General features: G+C 36.7%; 1 protein-coding gene across 5 annotated transcripts in view; it reads left to right on the forward strand.

Moving 5' to 3' along the window:
• LOC145668121 (PMS1 protein homolog 1-like) overlaps positions 1–27,553 on the forward strand; it is a 174,384-nt gene that overhangs the window by 135,819 nt on the left and 11,012 nt on the right. For 2 of the 5 annotated variants that reach the window (XR_014127973.1, XR_014127974.1), the window contains 2 exons: positions 3,208–4,994; positions 14,571–14,708. The exons of 2 other annotated variants lie outside the window; for them this stretch is intronic. Coding sequence is in view for 1 of the 3 variants with exons in the window: in XM_081735667.1 (XP_081591793.1) it covers positions 14,571–14,728 (158 nt within the window). In the remaining 2 variants the exon portion in view is untranslated. Of the gene's footprint in view, positions 1–3,207; positions 4,995–14,570; positions 14,889–27,553 lie in introns of those variants that run through there. One more of the 5 variants, XM_081735667.1, reaches the window with a different exon arrangement.

A 27,553-nucleotide genomic window follows, 5' to 3' on the forward strand; every position in this document is an offset into this window, starting at 1 on the left:
TGCCGAAAAGTAGGATGTTCAAATTGGTATTTGAACCCAGGACCACGGGGATATGAGTCCAATGCTCTAACTACTAGACTATGTAGCCCTTCATTATTAATATTTAGAAATTTTCAAATTTATTGCATTTTGATATTTATTAGTAATCCTTTAATTATTTAAAAATAATTCTACGAGTTAGAATACTTTCTATTCATAAACCAGAAAACCAGCCTTAATACGCATATAGTCGTATTTATGTATAGCTAAAAATCAGCATTTCAAACAATAGTCTTGACTCCATTTCTCATGTGGTAGTGCGTTGTATTAATAATTGGACGGCCCAGGTTCACTTCTCTGTCAGACTCTGGAGACTTCTGAGAGTGTTCCCATGGGTGACACTCTGAAGTCCACTCAGCGTCTTATCAAACTATGAGTACCAAAGTGTATTTGTTACTTCTGGGCACCTTGAGAAGGTAAAGGCGGTGGTCGATCGTGGGACTAACAACCCATCTCACTTCGTATCTTATGTCGAGTATATCTGGGCCGTTATTTCCACATTCCCCATGTGCAGTTCACGATGCGTGATTTACTTTTTCTTAATCTTTATACAAAGCAAAATATTTGGCAGAAATTTCATAACATTAACGAAATCTGTATTAAACCTTTTAACGTATTAAATAACAAGATATACTTTTAAAAAGGCATATGTCATGCATCCAAACGTTTGTGGTTCTCAAATGTGAACGTCTGATGTCATGTCGCTTGTAAAGTCAATCAAACATTATCCTCTAGGAAATATCGACTATCACTTACACGATGACATCTACCAGGGTTGAGTTAGAAACTTCGTTCTTTAGTTAAATCAATGGCAATAATTGTTTTCCATAATTAAGCTTGAGAAGGATTATGATTTATACTATTGATGTATTCATAACGAGGAACTACATAGTTTATACGGTTTACCCAACATTGTTAGGGTCGTCAAGTCTAGGAGGCTTAGGTGGGCAGGTCATGTAGCTAGAATGGAAGAAAGTAGAAACGCTTTCAAAGTCTTGACTGGTAGACCCGTAGGAAAACGACCATTGGGAAGACCTAGGCGCAGATGGGAGGATAATATTAAGATGGATCTCGCAGAGATAGGAATACAAAGTAGAAACTGGATCCAATTAGCTAAGGATAGAAGTCAGTGGAGAGCTTTTGTGAACGCGGCACTGAACCTCCGGGTTCCATAGGCCATAGAGTTAGTTAGTTAGTTACTATTGATGTATAAGTATGGCAGTCTTCATTCAAAAATGTAGGTTTTCAGTTTTCACTATATTAAATCTGAATCCAAAACGCTCCGTGTCAAAAACAAAGCCATCTCAAGCAGTTCAAAAAGCAGAGATGATTCAGCATATGGAAGTTTTGATAAAGAAAAGGATGTCTTCCCACTTGCGACAGGAACTGTTAACTGTCCTATGAGCGACCGATTCGATCTGTTAATTGTCCTATGAGTCACCGATTCGTTCATACTAAGATAATGGAAGAAGATAAGATTCTCTCTTCTTTAACTTGTTTTATACTAATGTGATTTAGAACCTAACAAAATGTACTATGAAAAATTTCGCTCTACCTGAATTTAATACGTGAGAATGCTGTCATTACATTAACAATATTTTATACATTTTCCCTAATATTTTGAATTAATTTCTATGAATACATTGACTCTATCAAGGGAAAAATTAATTAAATATTTAGAGTAGCTCCGCCTTTGTCTATGATTCTAATATAATTAAAAATTTCATGTTAAAATGATACGGAGCATAAGTTTAGATTGAATATGTTTATGGCATAAGAAGAAATCAGAAAGAGGTAGGGGCGCCCGAAGAAAATTTCCTAGGGAGGGGCATCTATAGTTGCTAAACAGAGCTTTTCAAGAAAGGGGATATTACAACTGTATTTTCAATAATTACATAGGAATATACTTTTCATGGAAATATACCTTTTGTCTCGTTAAGTTATTTGATATGTTTTATGTCAAATCTAACTCAAAATTAACATAAGTTTTATTTGCACTCACAGTAGAGGAAAAATATATTTGACGAACAGTATGACTGGAACGTACATATTTCATACCAAGGTTGTTCGGACGCTAATAACGTCAGAGGCAAACATATTTTAGAGATGGAATCATATCATCTTCCATCATCTCAATGTAAATGAATCGGTCGCTCATAGGACAGATAACAGTTCCTGTCGCTAATAGGACTGTCGCTTCTGGGACTAATTCAAGAAAATCCGGGATGTTATGGAGGGGGGGGGGTACGGACTAACCGGACCCACACCTTGCGTACGTCCCTGATCCAGACCAATATGCTGAAAACCTCTATGAAAACATAAACAGGCTGCACTCTTGAAAAAAATAATAAGATATACTATCTTGTATATAGAAATAAGATATAAAAAATAAGATATACTACATGTATCATCTTCCTTAACCATCTCTTTGTGAACGTTAAAAGAAAATGTAGTTATCCTCTCATTGCCTAAATATTGAACGGGTTGAAGGTAATTTCTTTGCAGTAAATTATTTATATTTAACGTACTGACCAAATGGTTTACAATTTTAAATGTATCAGTCTGAAGAAAATTGACTTAGATGAACCTCTTCTTTTGGCTCAGTAACGCAATCTTATACTTTGCACAAAGCTTTAATGCTAAGAACGTATTCCAATTTTTAAAGAAATCAGCTATTGAATCAAACAAAAATTTCAACTAACAAGTTGTTAGAAATAATCTTCACAGATTACGACTAGTTTAGACAAACTTCTTTCCGTTTCTAACTTTTATTGAAGAGTACAGCGAAAGGAAGATGTCCATGGAAGAAAACTTCTGGTAATACGTATTTTAAAGTCTGGCCTTAAATATTGTCATTGTCATGTACTTGATATTCTTAAAAAGCGATAACTTGTAGATAATTTGACCTTTTGGATTGAACTTCCTTAGCTGTTAGCTATCATACTTTAGTAATTGCCAGGAGTGCAAACTCAATTTTCTCTCTCTCTTAATATATATTCCCATTCTTGATATATATTCCCATATATATGTCTCTTCTTTTACTGTACTCTTCAATTCCATTAGTCATAATGTTTTGTAGTATTATTTCACATTTAAGCTAATAAATTGTTATTTAATCTTTCTTAAGCTACTTTTTAAAATATTTTAACAACTTCCTTTTTTCTTTAGGCTTTCAAAGAAGGAAATGCAAGCAAAAAAGAAAGAGGAAGGAGTGCCCTATTTGTAAAAGAATAGTCGTTCACCTGCCAAGACAAGTAAGGGAGGTTCACAAGTGGAGCCCTGAAAGAGCAAGAAATATTCGCCATGGTTTACCGAAAAGCTCTTCGGAGAAAGTTAAGAGAAGACGAAAGAAGTGTTCCATAGCAGGATGTGTTTCCAATGTTTTTAGGCTAGACCAGCATTTAGTGAAGAAACACAAGTTGAAAAAGGGTAGTCCGGAATACTATTCCGCATTGAGGGAATAGAAAATTAAAGACATAATACAAGAGAATGAGAATGCAGCGTCTAGAGAAGCTAATTCTTCGTCAGAACCTACAACGTCGGAATTCTCAAATGAGTTCTGGTTTCAATTTGAAAAGTGGCTGTCATCTATGGATGGTGGTTCAATTTTGAATAGGAAGAATAGGCGTCAGCATGTAGCTCAAGTTAAAGCTATTATTCATGAGAGTAATATTTCGTCGATCGAGGAATGGAAGGTGTGAACAAATTTAGAGATTTTGTCAGTTCTCAGAGAGAAAGTAAGGAACCTGGAACAGTACTTTCTTACCTAGGATCTTTAAAGAAATTTTTCAGGCATCTTATACAAGCTAAAAGGATGAACTGGAATAACTATGAAGAACAAATGGGTTTTATTAACGCATGGTCGAGATCACTGCAATCATTCAAGTCTAAAGATAGATATCGAGTGAATAAAATAGACAGAGCGAACACTATAACAAGTAGAGATGTACGAAAATTTGAAGACAGTTTTATAAAACAAATCGCAGAAGCATTGCTGGAGAAAATGAGTGAAAACAGAAACTCCAAAGTTTTATCTTCAACAGAGCATGCAACAGCACGTGATTATTTATTGCTTACTTTGATGCTTAATACTGCACAAAGACCTGCAGCAATTGTTAATATACAGAGAACATAATTTTTTAGCGGAACTTTTGAAACCGTTCCTCAAGATAAAGAAGACAGTTCCAACGTGAAAAAAATGTACGTCGTAGAAGTTTCGGAGCATAAAATGGGGAGGAAAGAACCAGCACATATTTGTATGTCTGAAAAAACGAAGAAACACATGGAAACTTACATCGAATACGTAACAAATGTGTACAAACCAAACCATGAATACGTGTTCATAACGGATACAGGAAAACCCATTTCAGTGAGTCAATTTAGCAATTCTGTGCAAAGAATTTGGAAATCAGCAGGATTGGATAGTAATATAAGCTCCAGAATCTTTAGGAAAAGTGCTGTAACTGCTGTCCACACCAAAGCCCCTGATTAGAGAGGAAAGCTAGCTGGCTTGATGAGCCACTCGCTCAGCACAGCAGAAAATACATATAAACTTTTTGACATTACCCAGTGAGAGTGCGGCTACATCCGTTGCATTATCTGATATGATGAGGGAAAATGTCCCAAGTCAAGAAGATAAACAGTCTACGGAAGTAGTGGAAGCGGAAACTCATGATATACAGCCACAAGAACTAAGACAAGAAAGGAAAGGTAGATGCTTTTTTAGTGATCAAGAACGGATAATATTAGCAGAAATATTTAAAGTGAATATTGAAAATGGAGACATTCCAAAAATATCTGAAATACATTCAATGATAGAAAAAAATGAAGAACTTAGAAAAATTAAGGACACACATCCCAAACTTCTTAATTCACAATTTGCAAGAAAAGTGTGCGACAGTGTGAAAGGACTTTACCTAAAGAACCAAAGGCGTCGTGAAAGAAGGATATTTTAAGTAAGTATAAAATGTGGCCGAGAATCATTCACTAACAATAATATTATAATAAATGTATATATTAGTATTTAGGTAGGACATTAGATTTTTTAAAGTAAGGTTATAAATTATAAAGCAAAGTATATCAAGTTAAGTGATTTTAGTGCAAAGTGTGAACAAAAAAATGTCTATTTAAAACTATACAAATTTATTATGATTGAGTTCATATGTTAAGTATTAGTTAGGGATATAGTCCTATGGTTTGCTCAACAACAAAATAAACTTTTTTCCCTGAAGGTCGAGACTTAAAGGTGTACTATTCAAGACAAGAGCAAGACAGTCATCTTATTACTCATGTTTAGAGACCGGACGTTTAGACACTAAAAACCTAGAAAATAGGCAGGCAAATAGGCACTAAAAATTTTTAAAATAGGCATTAAAATGTAACTCGAAATAAAAAAGATAAATACTCAATACTATTAAAAAATAGATTCAAGTCGTAGATGATGTTCAAAGAATATAGAAACATACTTTTATGTTAATATCTTCTTTTAGTGTATATATAAAAACGAAGCTTGTTGTGCATTCCATATATACTGGGTGAACCTGAAAGATTGCACATACTTCGGGAGGTGATTCGTGACATCGAAAGAAGACAAAAGTCCTCTTGCATGTTGTCGAATTCCGCGTAGTGTACGAGTGACAAGGGAGGCCAACTTGGAATCGAAAATCGAATCCTGACAATTGGAACGAGAGATAAAGGTGTGCACATACTTCGGGAGGTGATTCGTGACAGTGACATTTAAGAGGACATTTTGTCTTCTTTTCATGTCACGAATCACCTTTCGAAGTGTGTGCACAATCTTTCGGTTCAGTTCGAATTGTCAGGATTCAATTTTCGATTCCAAGTTGGCACCTGTGTCACTTGTACACGACGCGGAATTCGACAACATTCAACAATACTTTTTGTCTTCTTTTCATGTCACGAATCACCTCCCAACATATGTGCACATCTTTCTGTTCCGTTCCGATTGTAAATATTCGATTTTCGATTCCAAGTTGGCACCACTGTCACTCGTGCACGTCATGGATTCGACAAAATACAAGAGAACTTTTTGTCTTATTTTGATATCACTAATCACCTCCCAAAGTATGTGCACATCTTTGAAGTTCACCCTGTATATATATTGTAACGTACCACGTGCTTGTGTTTACTAACACCTAATATAAGTATATATGTGTGTATTATTTATGTTATATAAATTATATATTTTCCCAATGAAGGCTTATTTTTACGAAAGTGCATAGAATAGGCGACATTAGGCACTAAAGCAATTGTTTAGGCAGTAAAGGTCGAAATAGGCAAAATAGAATTGGCTTAAATCGAAACTATAATCCCCAACATAAAATTTAACCCTTTCCCCTCGAATTTGTTTTGACACAGCAAGCTGTACAGCTCGGATTTATTTTGAGATATACCCACTACTTGAGTCGGTCAATCCAAATACTCGTAGCCCCCATTTAGTTGGCTTCTGTGGGTTGTAGCACTTAAAAACTATTCTCCCTTTGAACCCCCACTGTACTTTGATCAATGCTTACATTTTGTCCTGGCACAAAAAATTTACTAAACTTGTTGTCAAGATGTTCCACAATGTTTATTATCTTTGAACCCCTTGCACGAACACTTTGTTGCATCTCAGGTGCTGGGGAGCACAAGTGAAGCATCCAAAAAATTTGAAAAAACCTATCGCGGTTGAAAATATCCTTATAAAATGAACATTTGTCCAACCATTCCTCTGAAAAGTAATCTTGTATGTTTGGTTTAGGATTTAGTGCCATATTTAGTATTACACCCAAAATGCCTTCAGTTCAGGAATTGTCATGTCATGCCAAATGGACCAGATGGACCTTTTTTGTAGTGGCATTTGTATCTTAGACTTAGCATACCTGTTTGTTTCATTTGTAATTTCCTCAATAGTGGGGTAGCTAAACCTCCAAAAGTCGGGAAAATATTTCACTTCCGGATACCACTCTGTCCTTTTCAGTGCAGTAAGTGTAGGTCATAAGAAATTGAAAAAGATCGGGACACAGGTTTTCCCTGGCCTAGGGTGATCGTGGCTGCCATTTTCTAAAATGGCCGCCCTGTACAACAAAGTGTAAGTGTAAGTCAGGTGCAAGTATCTCAAATGAGCAATATCGGTGTCTATTCATTGGTTTTTGATGACGCTGAGTCGATTGGAATAGTTTCTTAACATGTAAAATACATAATGAATGACAAAGCCGCCATTTTTAAAAATGGCGGACCTGTAATGCTATTTATGGAAGTAAATCAGGGAGTAAAAGTCCTACAAGTGTAAATTTGGTGTCCATTTATAGGTTTTCGAGGTCGTGAGTTGATTGGAACAGTTTTTGGAATGGTCAGATAAATTTCTTACAATCTGTCATTTATCAATATAGTCTCAGTAAAATTGCTTCACATCTATTGTTGGTAGTAAAATGTCAAGGAAATCAATATCGTGTGGCATGACCGTATTTCCCTGTCGTATCTTTATTATTTATCAGGGTTTTTCAAGAAAAATTTTATAACTGCACATTGCTCCCTCCCAAATATATACAATGACAATGACATTTCTCAGTGTTAAAATGTTCCTCGCTAGATGGTACCATCTTCTCCCAACTTCTTTGAGAATAATTAGACGTTTTATGTTGTAAAACAACTTTTCTGGGATACTGGTTCAGTGTGCATCTTATTATTACTTTTAAAATGTTATAAGAAAATGTAATATGTATATTTATATTGTACTATTGATATGAATATTGTAATAAGGCACTATTAATTTCAATCATTGCTTATACAAATATTGAAAGAACTATTTTGCTGTTATAAAATCAGCACTAGCTTAATCTTGGATGTTGATGCGTATTCAATGCGTATAGTGTTTGATGTGCAGTATTACTAGCGTGATAGAAAGAGGCTGACAAGTTGAAGAAGCGGAAGCACTTGTTACTGCTTGAATCTGATGTTTCGTTAAATGTCAAAGCACCCGTTGTGAATTGGAATTTATGTTTATTTTGCCAGAGCGAAAATGAACTACCACTCGTCAGTCCAACCACCGACGGATATTCTAATCTGGCTACGCATTTAGCCATATTTGCTCAGCACAGAGCTTTGACGGGAATAGTTCATCAAATACTACCTTTCACGAGCGAGAATGATTTTTTGCAAAGGCTTATTAAAAACAGTGCCAAATATCACAAGATATGCCGCAACAAATATGACAAGCAAAAAGTACAACGTTTGTTGCTGTCTGGAAAGCCCGGTAGGCCAAGATCATCTGAACCGCAGCACACTTCTAAAGCAACCCGATCCAGTTGTTCGTCTCCTGACATTAGAGAGGTGTGTATATTTTGTGATCTCGGCGATGGAAATCTGGTATCTGCTACAACTCTGGGCATTGGTCCAACTATCCATAGCCATGCGGTAAAGCTTCAGGATGAGAACCTACTGAGAAAACTGACTTCAACCGATATGGTGGCATTAAAAGCTAAATACCATAAGTTGTGCTACGTAAAATTTCTCAACCGTGTTAGATCAGCCAGCAGGATGTCTGCAGAAGAACAAAAGCCAAATTCTCAACAAGTTGTGTACGGTTTAGTGATCACAGAGCTTATTCAGTATGTGCAAGACACATACTTGTGCAGTGAAAATTCGCCTGTGTTTAAACTTTCTGACTTGACGAAGCTTGTAGCTCAACGCATGTCCAACATGGGAGTATCCACTACCGAACGTGAAGTAAATCGAACTCGTTTAAAGGACAACTTTCTTTCTTTTGTTCCTGGACTGAGAGCTGATAAAAGTGGCCGAGAAGTAATCCTGAGCTTCGAGGAAAATGTTGGTGATGCGATTAAAGATGCGTGTGCCTTCAATGATTTCAGCGATGACATGTGTTTAGCACGTGCTGCATCAATTCTACGTAGAGAATTCAGAGATTTCCCAAAATTTCAAGGACATTTTCATCCAGAGTTCACTCTAGCAAACTGTGTCCCAATCATTTTACTCAACTTTACTCGTATGGTTCTTGAAGGTGAAAATATTGATATTGAATCATCAAATGAACATGAAACACATTTAGCAGCTTTGTCGATAGCCCAACTAATACGTATCAACAGTGTGAAAAAAAAAAAGAAAGCCTAGTGTGCAACGGCCACGCCATTCTTTGAAGAGTGAAACCCCGCTTCCTCTATATGTGAGACTAATGCTCCACAATATCACCAGGAAAGGAAGATCATAGATAAACTAAACCAGTTAGGGATCTGCGTATCATATGACCGAGTACAACAAGTGACATCAACTGTTAGTAATGTTTTGTGCAAAAAATTCCAGGATGATGGCATTGTCTGTCCACCACTCATGGTATCAAATCCGTTTACTACTGCCGCAATCGACAATATCGACCAGAATCCATCATCATCTACATCTAGTGGATCTTTCCATGGTTCTAGTATAACAATTATACAGCATCCTTGTGTTTCTAGTGACAATACAACTGATGAAAATTTCGCTATTACGCAGTGGGATAAGAACTTGATTGGCGAGCTGCCTGAAAGTTACACCACCATATCTCCATGTAACAAACATGATCAGATACTTCCTCGTATCAATACTTCGGAAATGCCCTCTTCTACACTCAACTCTGAAAGCCTCTTACAGCCATGGCTTCAATACGTGCACAACTTCATTTCAAGTGAAGAAAATGAAAATTTAAATACTCGAATCTCCTTTGCATCTTATTTCGCTAAAGTACCATACGATTGTAAAATTCCAAAGAGCCATGGTATGTTACTTCCTCTTTTGCCTGAAGAAATAGCTTCATCTGCGATGGCGAAACATGCGATGGATATCATCATTGCTGCAACATCAAAACTGAACAATTCACAGATTCCAGTAATTACAGCAGTTCAACCAGTGTATGCTGTTGGGAAACAGCTCCAATGGAGATATCCTGATCAGTACGGAGACAATAAAGTTGTGCTAATGATGGGTTCCCTCCACATAGAGATGATGCTACTCAACTTGCTGGGAAAACTGCTGCCAGGCAGTGGTTGGACGGAAACTTTCATAGAAGCTGGAGTTGCTACACCAGGGGTTGCAGAAACATGCCTCACATCATCTCACGTAAAACGGTCGAGATATTCTCATGAAGTAACCCTCGCATCATTGCACTACATGAGAATGCAGGCATTTCAAGTGACTGCAAATTCAAGTACAGATGATGAATCAATTCAGTCGTGGATTTTAAGAAGGAAAGCAAAGTCCCCACAATTCCTTTTCTGGAATCAAGTCATGGAGCTGGAAAGTTTGCTTCTATGCTTCATTTTTAGCATCCAAACATCTAATTACCACATGTTTTTGGAGACATTGGAACTTACATGCCCATGGACATTTGCCCTGGATGCTGTTCATTATTCTCGGTGGTTGCCTGTATTTGTTCGCACTCTGAAGGAGTTACCAACCAGACATCCAGAGATTTACGCGGAATTCTGCAACGGCCATTTTACTAGTTCTAGAACTGGAGCATTGTTTTCATCTATCCCCAATGACCAATACCACGAACAAAACAATAAGCTTGTGAAAGGAAATGGAGGTGCCATAGGAATTCTGGATAACAAAGACGCTTTATTGAAGTGGATGTTGGCAGGTCCTAACTTTCTGCAATGTTATCCAAATCCGAGGAGAGTATATTTTTCCAAGCGCAATCAACATCATCGCGACCACTGGATCATCACGAAGATACTAATGTTCATAATGAAAGATTTCGGAAACACGTGAGAAATTTTATTGCTGCTCTAAATGAACATGGAAATCCATTTGAAGGCGAGGTGTTGGTATCAATTGACATTCGGCAGATAACGCCAAAAAATGAAATGAGACAGAGAATTAAAGAATTGCATGAGAAGGGACTTCGGCAGTATGAGGAATACGTAACAAATCGTCTCGATTATGTTAAACTCTTGATACACAATGTCATTCCGAAAAACAATATTTCAATATTCAACTCACCCGTGAAGAAGAAATGTGCCACAAACGAGAAGATAGTGAATTTGCAAAGAGATTATAATCTCTTTTGTAAATTGTTCATCGCATCGCAATCACGTGAAAGTGATATTTATCAGTTCTTTGCTCACGAGAACCAACCATGACCCCCTCTCTCTCTGACAACGGACGACTACATCAATCTGCTAACAAACAAGACGTACTCGGAGTGTATTAACATCGAAGAGAAGGAGAGATCTGACGCACCTGACTTCAGTGCCACTATTCTACATGGTGCGGCTATAGTGCACATTCTTAAGGTCGGTAAATCTAAGACGTTTCAAGACTACTTCCACCAAGTTTTTAAACCATATATAAATTATGTGTTGAAGACCGTAACTCGAGTAGATGTCGTCTTTGATACGTACAAGTCCACTTCTCTTAAGAGCGATACCAGACAGAGAAGAAAATGCAATAGAGGCGTTTACGTACGTGTTCGGCCATCTACTCAAGTTTCTAGAAATTTTAGTGATTTCTAAAGAAGATAGTAACAAAGAACAATTATCTACGCTTCTAGCGGAGCTGCTCATCCAAGAAATATATGATGGTAAAGAAGTTGTGTGTACTATTGGCGAGAATGTTGTGACTTCATCCTTAGTGCTAGATGTGAGTGATTTCACCAGCATGGCATGAGGAAGCAGATGGACGACTTATGTTAAACGTCAAAAATGCAGCTGAACATGGTCACAGAAAAGTATGTATTCGAACAGTAGACTCAGATGTTGTAGTAATTGCGATCGGTGTGTTTAGCAAGATACAGCACCTTGATGAACTATGGATTGATTATGGATGTGGAAAGTTCAGGCACTATATCGCAGTTCATGATATCTGCTCCCGCCTATGTCCCCAGATCCTGAAAAATCTACCTGCATTTCATGCTTTTAGTGGGTGTGACACTGTGTCAGCATTCTGTGGAATAGGCAAACGAACGGCGTGGAAAGCATGGATGCAGTACAGAGAAATGGATTCAGCATTTCGACATATGTACGAAATGGGTGTTGAGGTAGAGGAAGAGGTGCTGCTGTTATAGAGCGGTATGTCGTTCTCTTATATGATAGAACGTCTCCCTTGAATGATGTGAACGAGTGTACACGGATACTGTATACGAAGAAAAATCGCGCAATAGAAAACATACTACCTACGAAGAATGCACTTATTCAGCATATAAAGCGTGCTGCTTTGCAAGCAAAACTATGGCAAAATTGTACAAATCATGAATACATGACACCAGATCCAGACAGCTATTGATGGAAACGAAGTGGAGATCAGTATACACCTATTTAGACAGCAATTCCAGACATATCCAAAAGTTGTAAGCAACTCGTTGCATGTTTTTGCAAAAAGCGCTACTCTACATGAAAGTGTGTGAAAAAGAGTTTACCATGTTCCCAACTGTGCACACGCGAAGGACACTGCTCTACAGCTGATTTTTCGTAAAATTAAGTTCAAATTGTTCACAACTTTTTCCTTTATTAACTATTGTAAATGCACTTAATAAATGTAAATGTATTTGTTTCAGTACTAAACAACTTAAAAATATTCCAATAAACTGAGTCACCTCTGAAACCTATAAATCGACATGAATTTTACACATTTAGCGCTTTTCCTTCCTGATTTATGCTCAGCTTGAGCCTTATACGTCGGCCATTTTTGAAAATTGCGACTTCCGGCAATCAAGCATATGTCTCACCATTCCAAAAACTGTTCCAATCAACTCAGCGACCTCAAAAACCTATAAATGGACACCAAATTTACACTTGTAGGACTTTTGCTCTCTGATTTACTTCCATAAATAGCATTATAGGTCCGCCATCTTTAAAAATGGCGGCCTTGTCATTCATTATGTATTTTACATGTTAAGAAACTATTCCAATCGACTCAGCGTCATCAAAAATCAATGAATAGACACCAATATTGCTCATTTGAGATACTTGCACCTGACTTACACCTACACTTTGTGGTACAGGGCGGCCATTTTAGAAAATGGCAGCCACAACCACCCTAGACCAGGGAAAACCTGTGTCCCGGTCTTTTTCAATTTCTTATGACCTATACTTACTGCGCTGAAAAGGACAGACTGGTATCCGGAAGTGAAATATTTTTTCGCTAAGCTATTCCACTACAAGCAAAGTGTCACTAAAAATAATTGGAAAAATTCAATTTCTGTAGTTGGCCTTCCAACAACTGGTGGTTTATACCCGGAATTTGCTGTGAAGAGTATTTATGGAAAATCTACATCATCATTACCATAGGGAGTCCAATTGTCCCTTGTCAACACATCACCTGTCACTTGGTCATATTTTCATTGGAATCGGAAGATTTATCACCACTACTTTCTTAACTCAAACTATCATTATCTAAATATTCGTTACCACTATCACTGAAATTGGTATCTGAAGCTTCCAAAACACCTTGTATATCTTTGTCTTTCACAAACCCAGCCATCTTTGGTGTTTGTTTACATTTGTATATCGCTTTTCGTTTGTTGAAAACTGTGGCAGGAACAGCCGAATAAGGAATTGAATAGACAGCCAAAAGTTGACAGAAGTTGTCAACTAAATCATACAAGCGGGGCTCTGTCGACATGCGATTAATTAAAGCGTCAAAATTAGTGCGGGGTAGCCCCGACATACGAGAGGAAAGGAAAATCTCGAATGTCGGGGCTCTCGCCGCATTCAAGGGAAAAGGGTTAAAACGTTATTTTTGGTCATATCTTTAATAATAAAGAATAGGCATTCGGCTAACATTCTGTCTCTACTCATGTTGATAATGACAGGTGGCTAACCCATTGTAACGGGGGCAACATTTGATTCATTCACAGTTTGCAGGCGATTTTAATGACTTTCTGACACTTTTACTGCTGATAAGAAAAGTTGATTTAGTTTGTAATTCTGCTATACTTTAAATATTACCTCGTGTAAGCACCAAATGTAGTAAGATATTAAAAAATGTATTTTGAGACAATCTTCACATATATAACACTCCTAGCATTTATTTTCTAATAATGGTCTCTTAAAAATTATTTTCATTGGCAGAAAACTTGAAGAGTAAAGAATATACTAATTGTGGATGCAGTTGCAGTTGGCTGTTAAATGCCTTGAATACGTTATTTTTTTAAGAGTTTGTTTGATATAAAATAGGAAGGCAATAAAAAAAATCAGCATAAAGTTTGTAATTTATCTGGAGTGTTTGATGAAATGAATACGTTAATTTAAAGCCTAGTATAACGTGTTGTTAATAAACTGTCTACGAATATTCAGATGAAATATACATTTTCCTATGTATAGAAATAATGATAATATCGTTGTAATACTAAGCAATTACATCTTCATAATTCAAAGAATAAACATAGGAGTTCAAAGAGGTAATGTCGTCTCAATACAGGGAGCCATACCTAAAGACAAAGAACTGGATGAGATATTCCTACAATAATTTTGATTTATTTCGTAACGTTTTTCACTATAAGTAGGTAACTGTTAACATTAAGTCTACTGTTGTTGCAGATGAAACGTTTCCTGAAAGAGCTCAACCACATATGAAAATGGAAGAGGCAGATGGTTCTGGTGACCTGTTAGTGGATTTGGCAGCAAATGAGAAAGCAGTTCATGTCGACTATTTCAATGACTTATCAGAATTACTTAATGATGACGATCTGCAGTGACTGTGATGCTGACCTTCCGAACTTGTAACAAGAATTGCATTATAATTGTTAATTTTTAATCAATTTCCAATTTGATATCACTTGGAAATTTTCTAATATTTCAGCAATATCTGAATAATATTATGTTTACTTACTCCTAGAAATGAATCTTAGCATTGTTATTTATGTATTTATAATAAAGTAATAATAAACAAATAATGTAAGTAAATAAAATGTTTTTCTTACTGCTACTAACGTAAAATAACATAAATTTTAAAAATTTGATGAGTTTTCACTTTCTCATGGCGTTCACATACAAAAAGCAATATATTTTAAATATACGCTTTCTTCTTGTTTTCACATGTCATTTCCTATTTGGAAATATTGACGTTACTTATTAAAACGTTGTACTTTAAAACGAAAGTAATTTTACAACTGACTAAAATTTATTTCGCAGATATTTATTAGGCAGTCAACTTGAGTACAAAGTATCAATTATGTCAATTACTTATTATAACAAGTAGTAGTGCCATGTGTACACCACATGAAGGAGTTTGGTTTGTATGGTGCGATATTTTCTCAATTGGCCCTCCTGAAACCGGAAATGGTAGTAGATTTTTATCACTTAAGCTTTTAGTAGAGAGAGTGTATTCTTGAGACGCTTAATCGATTATGAAAAAGGTTTCTTGGTATATGTTACCATTCCTGTTATATGGAGATCAATATTGAAATCGCAAGTGTTTTATTTCTACCACTTCCGGTTTAAATAGAGTATTAATGGAAGAGATTGAACCTTTTATTAAAACGCTGAATCAATTCTAAAAAAACGCTTTTCGCTATATGTTACCACTTCTATTCTGTTGAGATAAGTATTGAAACCGGAAGTGGTTAATTTCTACGCTTCTGGTTTTAGTTTAAGATTGACGACGGTGATGGAAACTATTCTTCGGATGCTGAATCGACTGAAAAAAAAAAACCTTTTTTGTATCTTTTACTGTTTCTGCTCTATGTAGATAAATATTTATTGAAACCAGAAGTTATAGTGAATATAAACCACTTTCGATTTTAGTAAAGAGTTGCGAATGAAATTGAAATATGTTCTTGAGGTGCTTAATCGATTGCAGAAAACTGCTCCTCGCTGTCTATTACCATTATTGCTGTATGGTGATCAATGGTAAAACCGGAAAAGGTTTACTTGAATCACTTCCAGTTTGAGTAGGTGATTCTAGTAACAAACTAGTTTGATCTTCTATATTTTAACCAAATTTGCTGATGATCCATCAATTAGTTCTTCATATTTTTTGTCTCCCTGACGGACACACACACAAGAACATGCTAAATAAATAATGGAGTTTTGGTAAACCAAACTCCTTAACAATAGTAGAAAGACTGACTACGATGACTTCATACGAGGAAACACTAATTCGAAACTTCTCTTTTACCATTGTCGGTTTGACATGCCATTCATACTTTGCATACCGACGAATGATGTTGATAAACTTGTGACAGTTTTGTCAAATGAGAATGGTCTTTAATGCTTTTAAGTCAACATTACGATTAAAAAAAAAAAAAAAAAAAAAAATCAGTTGTGTGGCCTTTGTGCAGAAAGTCCAATGTTACATATTAAACAGTGTTACTAACCGTAAGGATATTTGCCATATTTAATATAAGTAGTGGTGCAATGTTTGAAATTATAAGCATTTTTGCCAAAGATGTTTCTAGCAATAATATTTGTTTTGTGTACTCGATATTGATAAATCCGCCCGAATCGAGCTACTAGCAAGTAAAATATTTGTTTTTTCCCGATTTTGACAGGGAGTTCGCGTCAGATATCTGACAGCTTCTTTGATTTATAATGTAATTAGTACAACCTGTGCAGATGACCTGTGATATTATTTTCTCTCTGTGATATTCAGTATTAACTTCCTTGAGCATCTCAATTTTTGGGGGGCCGGCGATGTTCTGTGTTTTGGATGTGTTTGTGTACTGCAGTAACAACTATAGTTATTAGTGTTGCTCATAAGCAGGGCCCGGATCTTGTTGACAAGTCACCTTTTTTCTGTTACACATAGGCCAAGGCAAGTTCAAATAAAAACGTTATCCATCAACTCTAGGTTCTGAAAATATAATTTTTTAAGGGTCAACTTTTGGTCACTTTTTGCCGTTTTGAAACTTCAGGTCATTTTTTAATATTTTAAGATAACTTTTAGGTCACTTATGGTCTTTTAATTCTTTCTTTTTCTACATAAGGACATCTTTAAATGAACACGGTTTACGGATGTGGAAATTACGAAGTTGAATAATCTCTTTTCTTACTTTCTGACCATTGTAGTGGAAAAACTGCATTCTTAACAAGCTAATGAAAACTGAACTGTAGCTGTTTAACGAAAGGTGGGGGTTGGTAGGTGGCCAAACAGATAGTTTTGGGTTATTGACCACAAAGAATGTGATCAGATGAATAACTAAAAATGGCTTAGAAGGCGTACAAGGGTTTTAAACAGGTTTTTATCTATTATTTTCATGTAGTCTACACTTGCTAACTTTTATTGTTTAAGAGTGCTTCCTAGTTTCAACTCGGAAGTGAATTGACGCTTTCAATACTTACAATGCCGTACAATGGACTGATCAATAGAAATAAATGATCAATGGACTGCAACTAACTGAAACAAAACTTTTTGAATATAAGTGAGAAATGCTAATTAAAAATCCAATGGATATTAAAAAATGTCAATGTTTAACGAAATAAAAGTTTGAAAAAATGTAAGTTTTAAGGTCAATTTTTGTGATTTTTAGGGTCATTTTACAGGAATTTTAGTGTCATTTTATAGGTCACTTTTTAAAAAATTTTAGGTCAACAAGATCTGGACCCTGCTCATAAGGATTGAGGGTTGAAGGGTTTACTTCGGCACTATCAAGGATTCTTTCCACGGGTATTTGTGTTGCCACGCGTGTCCACGTAGCATCATGATGCAATTGTGGAGCTGCTATGAATAAAAGACAGTGGCGATCACAGTAAGAGCTTTGGCTGTCTCTCCCAACTTGTCTAGTCAGGGTGGGAACAGTAGGCCAATTTCCTCTCTCCAGGGAGAGACCCCATTCAATATGGCTGTGATTCCGATCAATTTTAGGGATTCTCTTAAATGGTAGGACCTGACAGAAAAATGATTATCAACACTGTCATAAAGAATTACCGTTGAAGTCGATAAGAATAGCAATATTAAATAATAGGTTCACTGCCATTTAGGTGTATTTTCAAGCACTATTCATTCATTGTTCATGAGTTCTATATAGAAATTTTGGTAGTGATGAATTAAGAGCATTTACCCAAACCCAGGGGGAAGGGGGTGAGTTCATTATGGGTAGTAATTTTCAGGAAAATTGCTGTTTTAATTTTAATGACTTACACCTATGCTACTTTCAAAATTACTTACACATTAACAACGCCCTCAAAATTGAGCATTCGAGACTTCACTAAGGATGAAGTCTGCTATAGGGAAACATAACCATTTGAGAATTTATTAATAATTAAAAGCACAAAATTTCCTGCAGAAACTCTGGGTACATTTCGCCGAATCCTGTCGAGGGGAAGAAGTTGACAGCACCTCAGGAGTTCAACAATATTCCTCTAAAAATATGTGTTTTAGTTTACGCATGTAACTAGACAAAGCATCTTAGCTCCACTTGGGGATATGCAAATGAACATAAAGGGTAAAATATTTCCTGCTGCCAGGAACAATTAGTACAACAAAGGGATTCTGCTGATACATGTATGCGCAGTCCACACACGACTATTGTGACACACTCGGAAATACAAAAATGGAGTTGGCTAAATCTGCCTGAAAGAACATGGTGTTCACACTGTGCATAAAAGTGTTGACGAAGACGATAGCATCGAATATTAATCACTGCCTGTACTACAAAGTGACATAAGCGCAATTTGACTAAACGGATTTTAAAATCCATGCTGAAATTACTTTCAAAACTCAGTGCTCCAAACAACCGTACACCTACATAGATTTTAGGTGAGAAAACAATTATAACAAAAATAGTGATAACAACAACTCTGGGAGGCCCGGGTTATTTTCCCGCAGGGAGCTTATGTGGTTCGGATTCCACGTTAATCAGTAGGTCCACGTCTCATATAGCCTCGCTGCTGAACGGGACGTTAAACTCAAAATCAACTAAACTCAGCAAAAACTCTGGGAAAAGCTATCCTAACACCATCAAGCTTGTAAGACATCAGACTGAAACACAATATAAGCAGCAGCAATTACCAAGAATGAATATAACCACTCCGTATAGGACATAGGCACAGTTTTGTCTTAGGACGCCTGCTTACGTAAGAAGTACCTCGAAATATTTTAGTGCAATAGGAACACGATAAAGGTCTGTAGGCCAATTGAATTTATTTACGGTATTTTGGTATCTTTGCCCCAGGCGATGTGCGCTAGGAGCACGACACCAATCACATAAAGATTTCTTGAAGACCCAGTGCCTTAAATGGTAAATGTTGATACTATAATTCTTTGAACAAATTTCTTATTAAGGATGGTATTGGGATGAGACGAGACTAGATTGACATAAATCTAGTTCTTACCTTGAATTTTTTTAGGGGGTCTTGGTCTTTGTCTCGTCTCGATCTAAAAAATTCGGTTTAAGGATGGTATTGGGATGAGGCGAGACTAGATTGACATAAATCTAGTTCTTACCTTGAATTCTTTTAGGGGGTCTTGGTCTTTGTCTCGTCTCGATCTAAAAAATTCGGTCTTGATCTTCGTTTCGGTCTCGATTGTAAACTCTATCAAGACTTTTAATCTCGGTCTCGTCTCGAGAGTTTCGAAAGATGATCTATATATTAAAATGGTAATCTTACATGTTTGTCTCCTCGTCAAGGTTTATATGTTTGTCTCCGATTCCTTTGAACAGTGAGATCTCGGGAACTACAAGCTCTAGAAACATGTGGCTTTCGCTCTCGGATTGCAAATTTTCTGTAGATTTGTTGGTTGTCTTTAAATATTTCAAAAAAGGGCTGTTATTTCTCTATTTCACTTTTAAGGATTTTCTGAAATTTAAAAACAAAAAGCATTTTATCCTGCGAGTTATACATCCAACAAATCTTTGTATATCGGGTTAGTATATCTCTCCGGCGTTTGTTTCATGGTCGGAACATAATAATTTCTCCAAATTACGATAAATCTGCATTGACAGAGTTGAAATGAAATGAAATATTTATTTTAACGTCCCACGGTTATGCATCGAGGCTAAGGGAGACGGTGATGACGAGAAATTAATAAAGTGATGGAATGAAGAAAGTGGGAACCTCGAGAAAACCCAAGCATGCGGTGTTTGTCCAGCACAAAGCCCACCTGGCGCGAGCTGGGAACGAACCAGGGACTCCACGTACCAGAGGTGAACGCTGTACCAATGTACTGCATTGACGGAGGATAACCATTTCTTCAGTTTAAGGTGAATCTTTATTCATGTAGTGTGTTGTCCTATGAACACCATATACGAGTATATATATGACGTTTACAAATGTATGAAATGTATTTAACAGTGCAACGATTTACACTATTCTCTTCTCTTCTCACCTACATACGTATTCAGTGACTCAATGGTAATGAAGTCTGGTTAAATACAAGGAAACTGGCAGAGCACTCATCTATGTTGCATGGGGTCTTATGTTTGATCTCCGCTTCCACCAACTAGACATTATTATTATTATTATTATTATTATTATTATTTTGCATTAGACAGTTGATGCTTAGTCCTTAAAACATTTCACGTACGATTAGACGAGATATTAAGTTACAAATCTTCTTCAGCCTACTTCTATTTTGGAAGGAGAAAAAGTGGTAAGAGATAATTTAGAATTCCTTGAATTGTATCAAGACGTGCAGTAGACTTACGGTGTTATACTCTTTTCCTTTTCACATACGTATTCAGTGACTAAATAATATCCTTCCCTACTGGTGTAGTGACTAGCTCGTACGCTTTATGTGGGAAGGAGATACCGGGTTTGATGTCCGGTAGGAGAGCTTTTGTGATTTTAACTGTCCTCGATGTTTCTGTGTTCGTTTTTCTGTCATGTCCAGTAGGCCTGATAAGTGGTAAAAATGGAGAAAAGGGTGAGAAAGTTTTTTTTTTATAATAAAAATAAAATATTGCATAGCGCTTATCTTTGGATCGATCCCTGTTTCCACCAAGTCAGTTTTTTTTTTTTTCAAGATTTCATACGCCAGGCAGTTTACATACTTGTAATTTTGTTTAATGATCAATTTATGTTTATTCTTGTGCGAGTAACAGTCTGAACAAATGTATGAAATTAAATGTATTTAACAGTGCTACGAGTTTACAGTATTATGTTCTCTACTCACCTACATATGTGTTCAGTGGTTCAATAGTAATAAAGTCTGATTGAATAAAGATATGGTAGATCACTTATGTATGGAGCGTGGGGTCTTTGGTTCGATCCCCGCTCCCACCAAATATATTTCTTTTTTTACATTTCGTATTGCAGGTAGTGCAGAGACTTATAATTTTGTTTACTGGTCAAACTCCAATATTTATTCTTGTAATTGTAACAATCTGTTCAAATGTATGAATGTATTTAACATGTCAGGCTAAAAGAACGCTAACTTGCACGTGAATATATTCTTCAAACTATTTTTCAGCGATGCCTCTATTAAAGTGCCAGCGTTCATATTAAAGTGATGCGCTGTATAGACAGCGCAGGCTGAGGTAATGTACTTTTTAAAAGTTGCCGTCCTTTGACTCATTTAGAATGGGTACGCAGGCTTTGTGGTCTCAGCAGAAGAGCAAGACCATTAATAAGATATTAACGTACATAGGTAGTTTGTGACATTATTAGTTTGGGGTTTAAATTATATTAGAAATTGAAAGCTAAAAAATACGATTATAAATTTGAATGTGAATTTAATTTTTAAGGCTATTAGAGAACTAAAACTCAGCGAAGATAGATGATGCTGGAATGATTGGTGGAATGAAGAAAACTGAAATGAAATGAAATATTTAATTTAACGTCCCATGACTATTCACCAAGGCTAAGGGAGACGATGATGATGAGAAATGAATCAAATGGTGGAATGAAGAAAGTGGGAAGAAATTAGAGAAACCCGAGAAAACCCCGCACACAGTGCTTGTCCAACACAAAGCCCACTAGTTGGGATCGAACCAGTACCCCAAGCACCAGAGGCAAACGTTCTACCACTGAGTAAACCGCGGCCCCAGGAATAAAGGAAGTGGGAATAGTTATGGTTGGTTTGAATTGGTAAAAATATTAAAATAAAATAGATTTTAAAACCTGTGTCAGTTTTGTAGCTGAAGCCTTAAATAATAAAAATGAAGATTAATTGTATTAATTTACATTCAATTTTCTAAACAATTTTGGCTTTGATAAGCCAACAAATTTTAGTTACCCAGTTCTATTCTACTTTCTCGTACATAAGTATAAAAATATCAATTCCTTGGTAATGAATATCGAAATACGATAAGTGATTTTGCGGTATTGTTTCTCATGTTATTGCAACAGTACAAACAACGATATATCTTCTTTCGTAATTTAGTATTTATAGTTGTACTTTTGCTTTGTATAGAGTAGTGTTGCACGTAAGTATGGAGAAAAATACTTGTATTTTGGGAAAAATAAATATACATTTAGATCATTTCCTTTTTGCTTTCAGTTGAAACTAGTATAGTATACAGACTCGTATAAAACAGTTTGGACATCCCATGATTGATCTGATTTCACTAATATCCTCGTTTAACTACTAGCCGGCTACGAGAGGAAACATTCGCTAGCATGTTATCTTTCCCATACTGACCGACCTGTATGAGAAGCGCTTACAATTCGACCATGTGATAGTTCGAGTGAATATTATAGGTTGTCTTTATACAGAGACGACAAATAAATATAGACAATGAGAAAAAGAAGATTACTGAGAAATATCTTGAACGAAGAAAGCTGAAGAGAAGGAAATAAACTTAACTGACACCAAATCATAAGTGCATCTCAGTACACCGTCGAAAGTAAGCCAATTTAACTTTTAAATGCGGAATTACAAATTATGATTTTAGGTAAGGTGGTAGCACTGAATGTTACGAAGAGACCATTCATGGTGCACAGAATCTGGTTATTATCGATGTTACAAAGAACCCACTCTTCCGTTACAAAGAAACCTCTTTAGTTAAAAGAGACCGCTCAACCCCAGACTAGATTTCCTCACAGGCCTCTATGTAACGTTTTCGTTACATTTAGACCGGTTGAAGATATCTATCTATCTATCTATATCTATATATATATAGATATATATATCGGGTGTTGCAAAATAAGTGTTACAACTCTTGGGAGGTGACTCCTGCCACTGAGACAAGAAAAAAAGTTCTCTTGAACTTTCGGCTATCGGACATAGTTTCGGATCTACAAGGTGCCGGAAGCATGCAAATATATCTTCCGGACGCCAATAGTTCGGAAACTATCCAACGTAAAGAGGGCGGGTAAAAAATTAACTGAAGAAGTCATACCTGCTCTATTGAATTTTGCATGTTTCATAATCCTACAATGCACGCGCAAGGGATTCCTCAAAGGAACGTAGGGAGTCCCGGATAATCTGCCAAATGAAAATTGGTCTAAATGGATATGAATTGATACGGTTTCTACCGGGTAACAATAATTCGTTTGTATTAAGTCGATATCTGGAACAAATACAAAATGGCGGACAACTTCATGCCCGTTGTGTGTGGTTGCATAATCGCCAGGTACGGATGCTGGCCCACAGTGACGTTCTGAGTATTAAGTGTAGCGAATTTGTACTCAAATACTCTAGAAAGGCTTCTGGAGTGTCGGTAGAGCACAACACATGAAGCAGGGTGATTCACATGTGTGGAAATACCTAACGAAAAATGCCCAGAAATGCACTCATACTGAGTAAACATGAGTTCAAAGCGTCGGAAATGTAAGGATTAGCGTCAATAACATGAAAGGCATTACCAATTCACCAATAATATCCCTCAAACCGATGCAATATGATGTGCACAGTTGCATACCAATAAGGATGCAACAACTGAGGCAAAGTTGAAATTGTGCAAGGGGACTAACTAAGAAACTTGGTAAACTAACTGAATGTCACTAGTGGGATCGCATGATCGATATTGAAATGTGGTGAATGTGTGTTGATATTGACATGTAGCTAATGGACAAATGTCAGCATGTCCCACTACTACTGGAACAACGTCCCACGTGCGGCTAATAGGAAAATAACTACTAGGGTCTTGAATCTGAGGCCGTGGGCTCCCAGTAAGATTGGAAACTGCTACCACGCGAGCGAAAGCGAGCGCTCCAGCCCTGTGATTTCGAGGGAGCCTCACTTTCTCTGTATTCATTTCTTTGAGGAGTACCCACTTTGTTTGGCGAGCGCTTTTGTACAGCCTCCCGACATGCTTGTGTGTTTCATTTTGTTACTCCTACTGCACAGCTGTAAACAATCAGAGCTTTAAGACGTTTCTTCCTATGTCTCATGTCGTTTTATTTTCCATATGTATGGTGTTCCAGCAGCAGTGTTACATGTGACAAATTGGTTCATTTTCGTCTTTATCTTGGCATGTGCACTCTGTGTAAGATACGAATTTCTGGAGGTATTTTCCTATATTTCGAGTACGTCATATGTCCCAGAAGACGTGGGACATAATACAAGTTCGTTATTTTCACGCTCTATCAGAAATTGAACCATGGATTAAGAGAAATTTTATTTTCATATGTGTCGACTGTGGGACATTGTCTCAAACAAAGAGAGACATTGATACAATCGTGTTCTAGTTACTTTCTACCAAAAAGTGCACCAGATGTAATAGCAGAATGTACAACGTTACTTTCCTAGTTTTCGCACCTGGGACGGTATTCCAGCAGTGGTGGGATATTTGATATTTGTTCATTAGCTACATGTTGATATCAACCCACACATTGGCCACATTTCAATATCTATCATGCGATCCCACTACTGACATTTCTTGAGTTTACCAAGTTTCTTAGTTAGTGTCCTTGCACAATTTCTACTTGGCCTCAGTTGTTGCATCCTTATTGGTATGCAACCGTGCAGATCATATTGCATCGGATTGATAAAATATTATTGGAGAATTGGCAATGCCTTTCATGTTATTGATGCTATTCCTTACATTTCCGACGCTTTGAACTCACGTTTACTGAGTATGAGTGCATTTCTGGGCATTTTTCGTTAGGTATTTCCACACATGTGAATCACCCTGCTTCATGTGTTGTGCTCTACCGACACTCCAGAAGCCTTTCTAGAGTATTTGAGTACAAATTCGCTATACTTAATACTCAGAACGTCACTGTTGGCCAGATCCGTACCTGGCGATTATGCAACCACACACAACGGGCATGAAGTTGTCCGCCATTTTGTATTTGTTCCAGATATCGACTTAATACAAACGAATTATTGTTACCCGGTAGAAACCGTATCAATTCATATCCATTTAGACCAATTTTCATTTGGCAGATTATTCGGGACTCCCTACGTTCCTTTGGGGAATCCCTTGCGCGTGCATTGTAGGATTGTGAAACATGCAAAATTCAATAGAGCAGGTATGACTTCTTCAGTTAATTTTTTACCCGCACTCTTTACGTTGTATAGTTTCCGAACTATTGGCGTCCGAAAGTCATTTTCCCGCGCTTTCGGCACCTTGTAGATCCGAAACTGTGTCCGATAGCCGATAGTTCAAAAGAACTTTTTTTCTTGTCTCAATGGCAGGAGTCACCTCCCAAGAGTTGTAACACTTATTTTGTAACACCCGATATATATATATATATAATATTAAAATCCAAATGTGTAATACGGGGATGCAAATAACCACTTGCCCGGGACGAGTGGTTCATCGCTGCGGGCGAGTATTTAATATCATACCGAAAGTAAATAAACTATTTCTATTCTGGGATTTGGGCTAGTAGCTTTTTTCTTGGGCTAGTAAAATTTTGTTGCTTATTTGCATCCCTGGTTTAATAAAATCGTAATTCTTTTTTTTTTTTTTAATTAAATTCAGATATGTACTTATTTATTTTAATTCTGTATTGCTAACTATCAAAATATTAGAAAATGTGGGAACCAGAGATGCAGGGGCTCTGGATTTATTTTTATAGAAAAAAATATGTTTTCAAAGCATTTTGCTTGGGAAATTTTGAGTTTTTGGAGCATTTCAACTTTAATGAAAACAGCAGTATATTTCGTCTTTCTTTTCCCTTTATAACATGAAAAAGCATTTAATTTATGTATTCTGAAGAAAAAATGAGAAGTTCCATATAGTCAAGGTTAATTAGTCACTTGATAGAAAAGGAAAAGGGGAAATCGGTGAACGCATTGGATTTCCTAGTTCTTGGACGAATTATTTATAAAAGCTATTTGAGCAAATGTCCTAGACAAAAATGTTTTAGAGCTCCTTCGTGGCTAAGCAGTTAGCGTCCGCGCCTTTGGTGTGGGAGACCTGGGTTCGATTCCCGGCGGGACCTCATGTGGTTCGGGTTCCACGTTAATCAGTAGGTCCCGTTTCACATAGCCTCGCTGCTGAAAGGGACGTTAAACTCAAAATCAACTAAACTCAAAAATGTTTTAGTAAAAATTTAATAATATTAGCAGTGTTTTGAAAATATAATAGTTTGATTTAGTGGAACAAAATTATCATTTATGCATCCAGCAGGAATTATGCATAAACTAATACTTCAGCTGTTTTGGAGCTAATAACACTTTTTATGTAGGAAATTATATGCAACAAGTGTAGCTGCCTATCCCTGGCCGACCCCGGCTACCAAATATAGCGATCCTTATTCCTTAGACGATAGGCTACCTTCCCACCAGGTCTCATTTATATCCGGTCAGTAGTTACCGAAAAACAAAGTACCACATATAAGACTGGCCGAGCTTTCCATTAAATATAGCGATCTTTATTCCTTAAGACGATGGGCTACCTGCCCACCAAGTTTCACTTATTTCTGGGTAGTAGTTACCAAGAAGTAAAGTACCACATACAAGGCTGGCCGATCTCCATTAAATGTGGCGATCTTTATTTCGTAGAGGATGGACCACTTCCCTACCAAGTTTCATTTATATCCAGTCAGTAGTTACCGAGAAATTAAATACCACATACACATAGACACACGTACATCTAGAGTGAAACTATAATCTCCCGTTCTTTTACGTCGGAAGCTAACAATAAACTTTTAGCACTGTTAAACTTATATCATACCAAAAATGACCGGTAATAATTTTAATTTTGTAAACTGAACTTCTATTAGGTTCTACGATATGCAAAACAAAAGTACGCGCCGTTTCTTTCTAATTTCCAAAAACAAATAAATACAGGTAACTAAGATGTGTGTTTGTCAACAAACTCTCCTTCTTTATTGATGAACATTTGCCATCGCTCCGTTCATTTTGTGAGCATATGGCATAGTCATCTTTGGGGCTTTGTTTCAAGATATTGAAAAATATCACTTCCCATGGATGATCTACTGGCAAAATGGAGTCCACGAACAGAATCCTTGAGGTTGGTGAACTACAAGAAGTCACTCAGGGCTAAATATGATGAGTAAGGTGGATGTGGCATAAGTTCAATACCATGGCTAGCCAAGAATGAGGTCACAAACGACGATGCATTGTCCATGTAGAGGATGAAATCATCATTTGCGGTCGTTTCTCAGTCAATTTTGGCAAAAATTCTGTATCCAAAAGTGTACGAAAATTTCCATAATTGTATGATCTTTACTGTATGAAAAGAACGGAGGTGGGACATCATCACTCCCTGGGAATCCCGGAAGAT

Source organism: Thermobia domestica, chromosome 13 (assembly GCF_964235325.1).
Source record: "Thermobia domestica chromosome 13, izTheDome1.hap1.1, whole genome shotgun sequence".
In the NCBI taxonomy this organism is placed as follows: Eukaryota; Metazoa; Arthropoda; class Insecta; order Zygentoma; family Lepismatidae; genus Thermobia; species Thermobia domestica.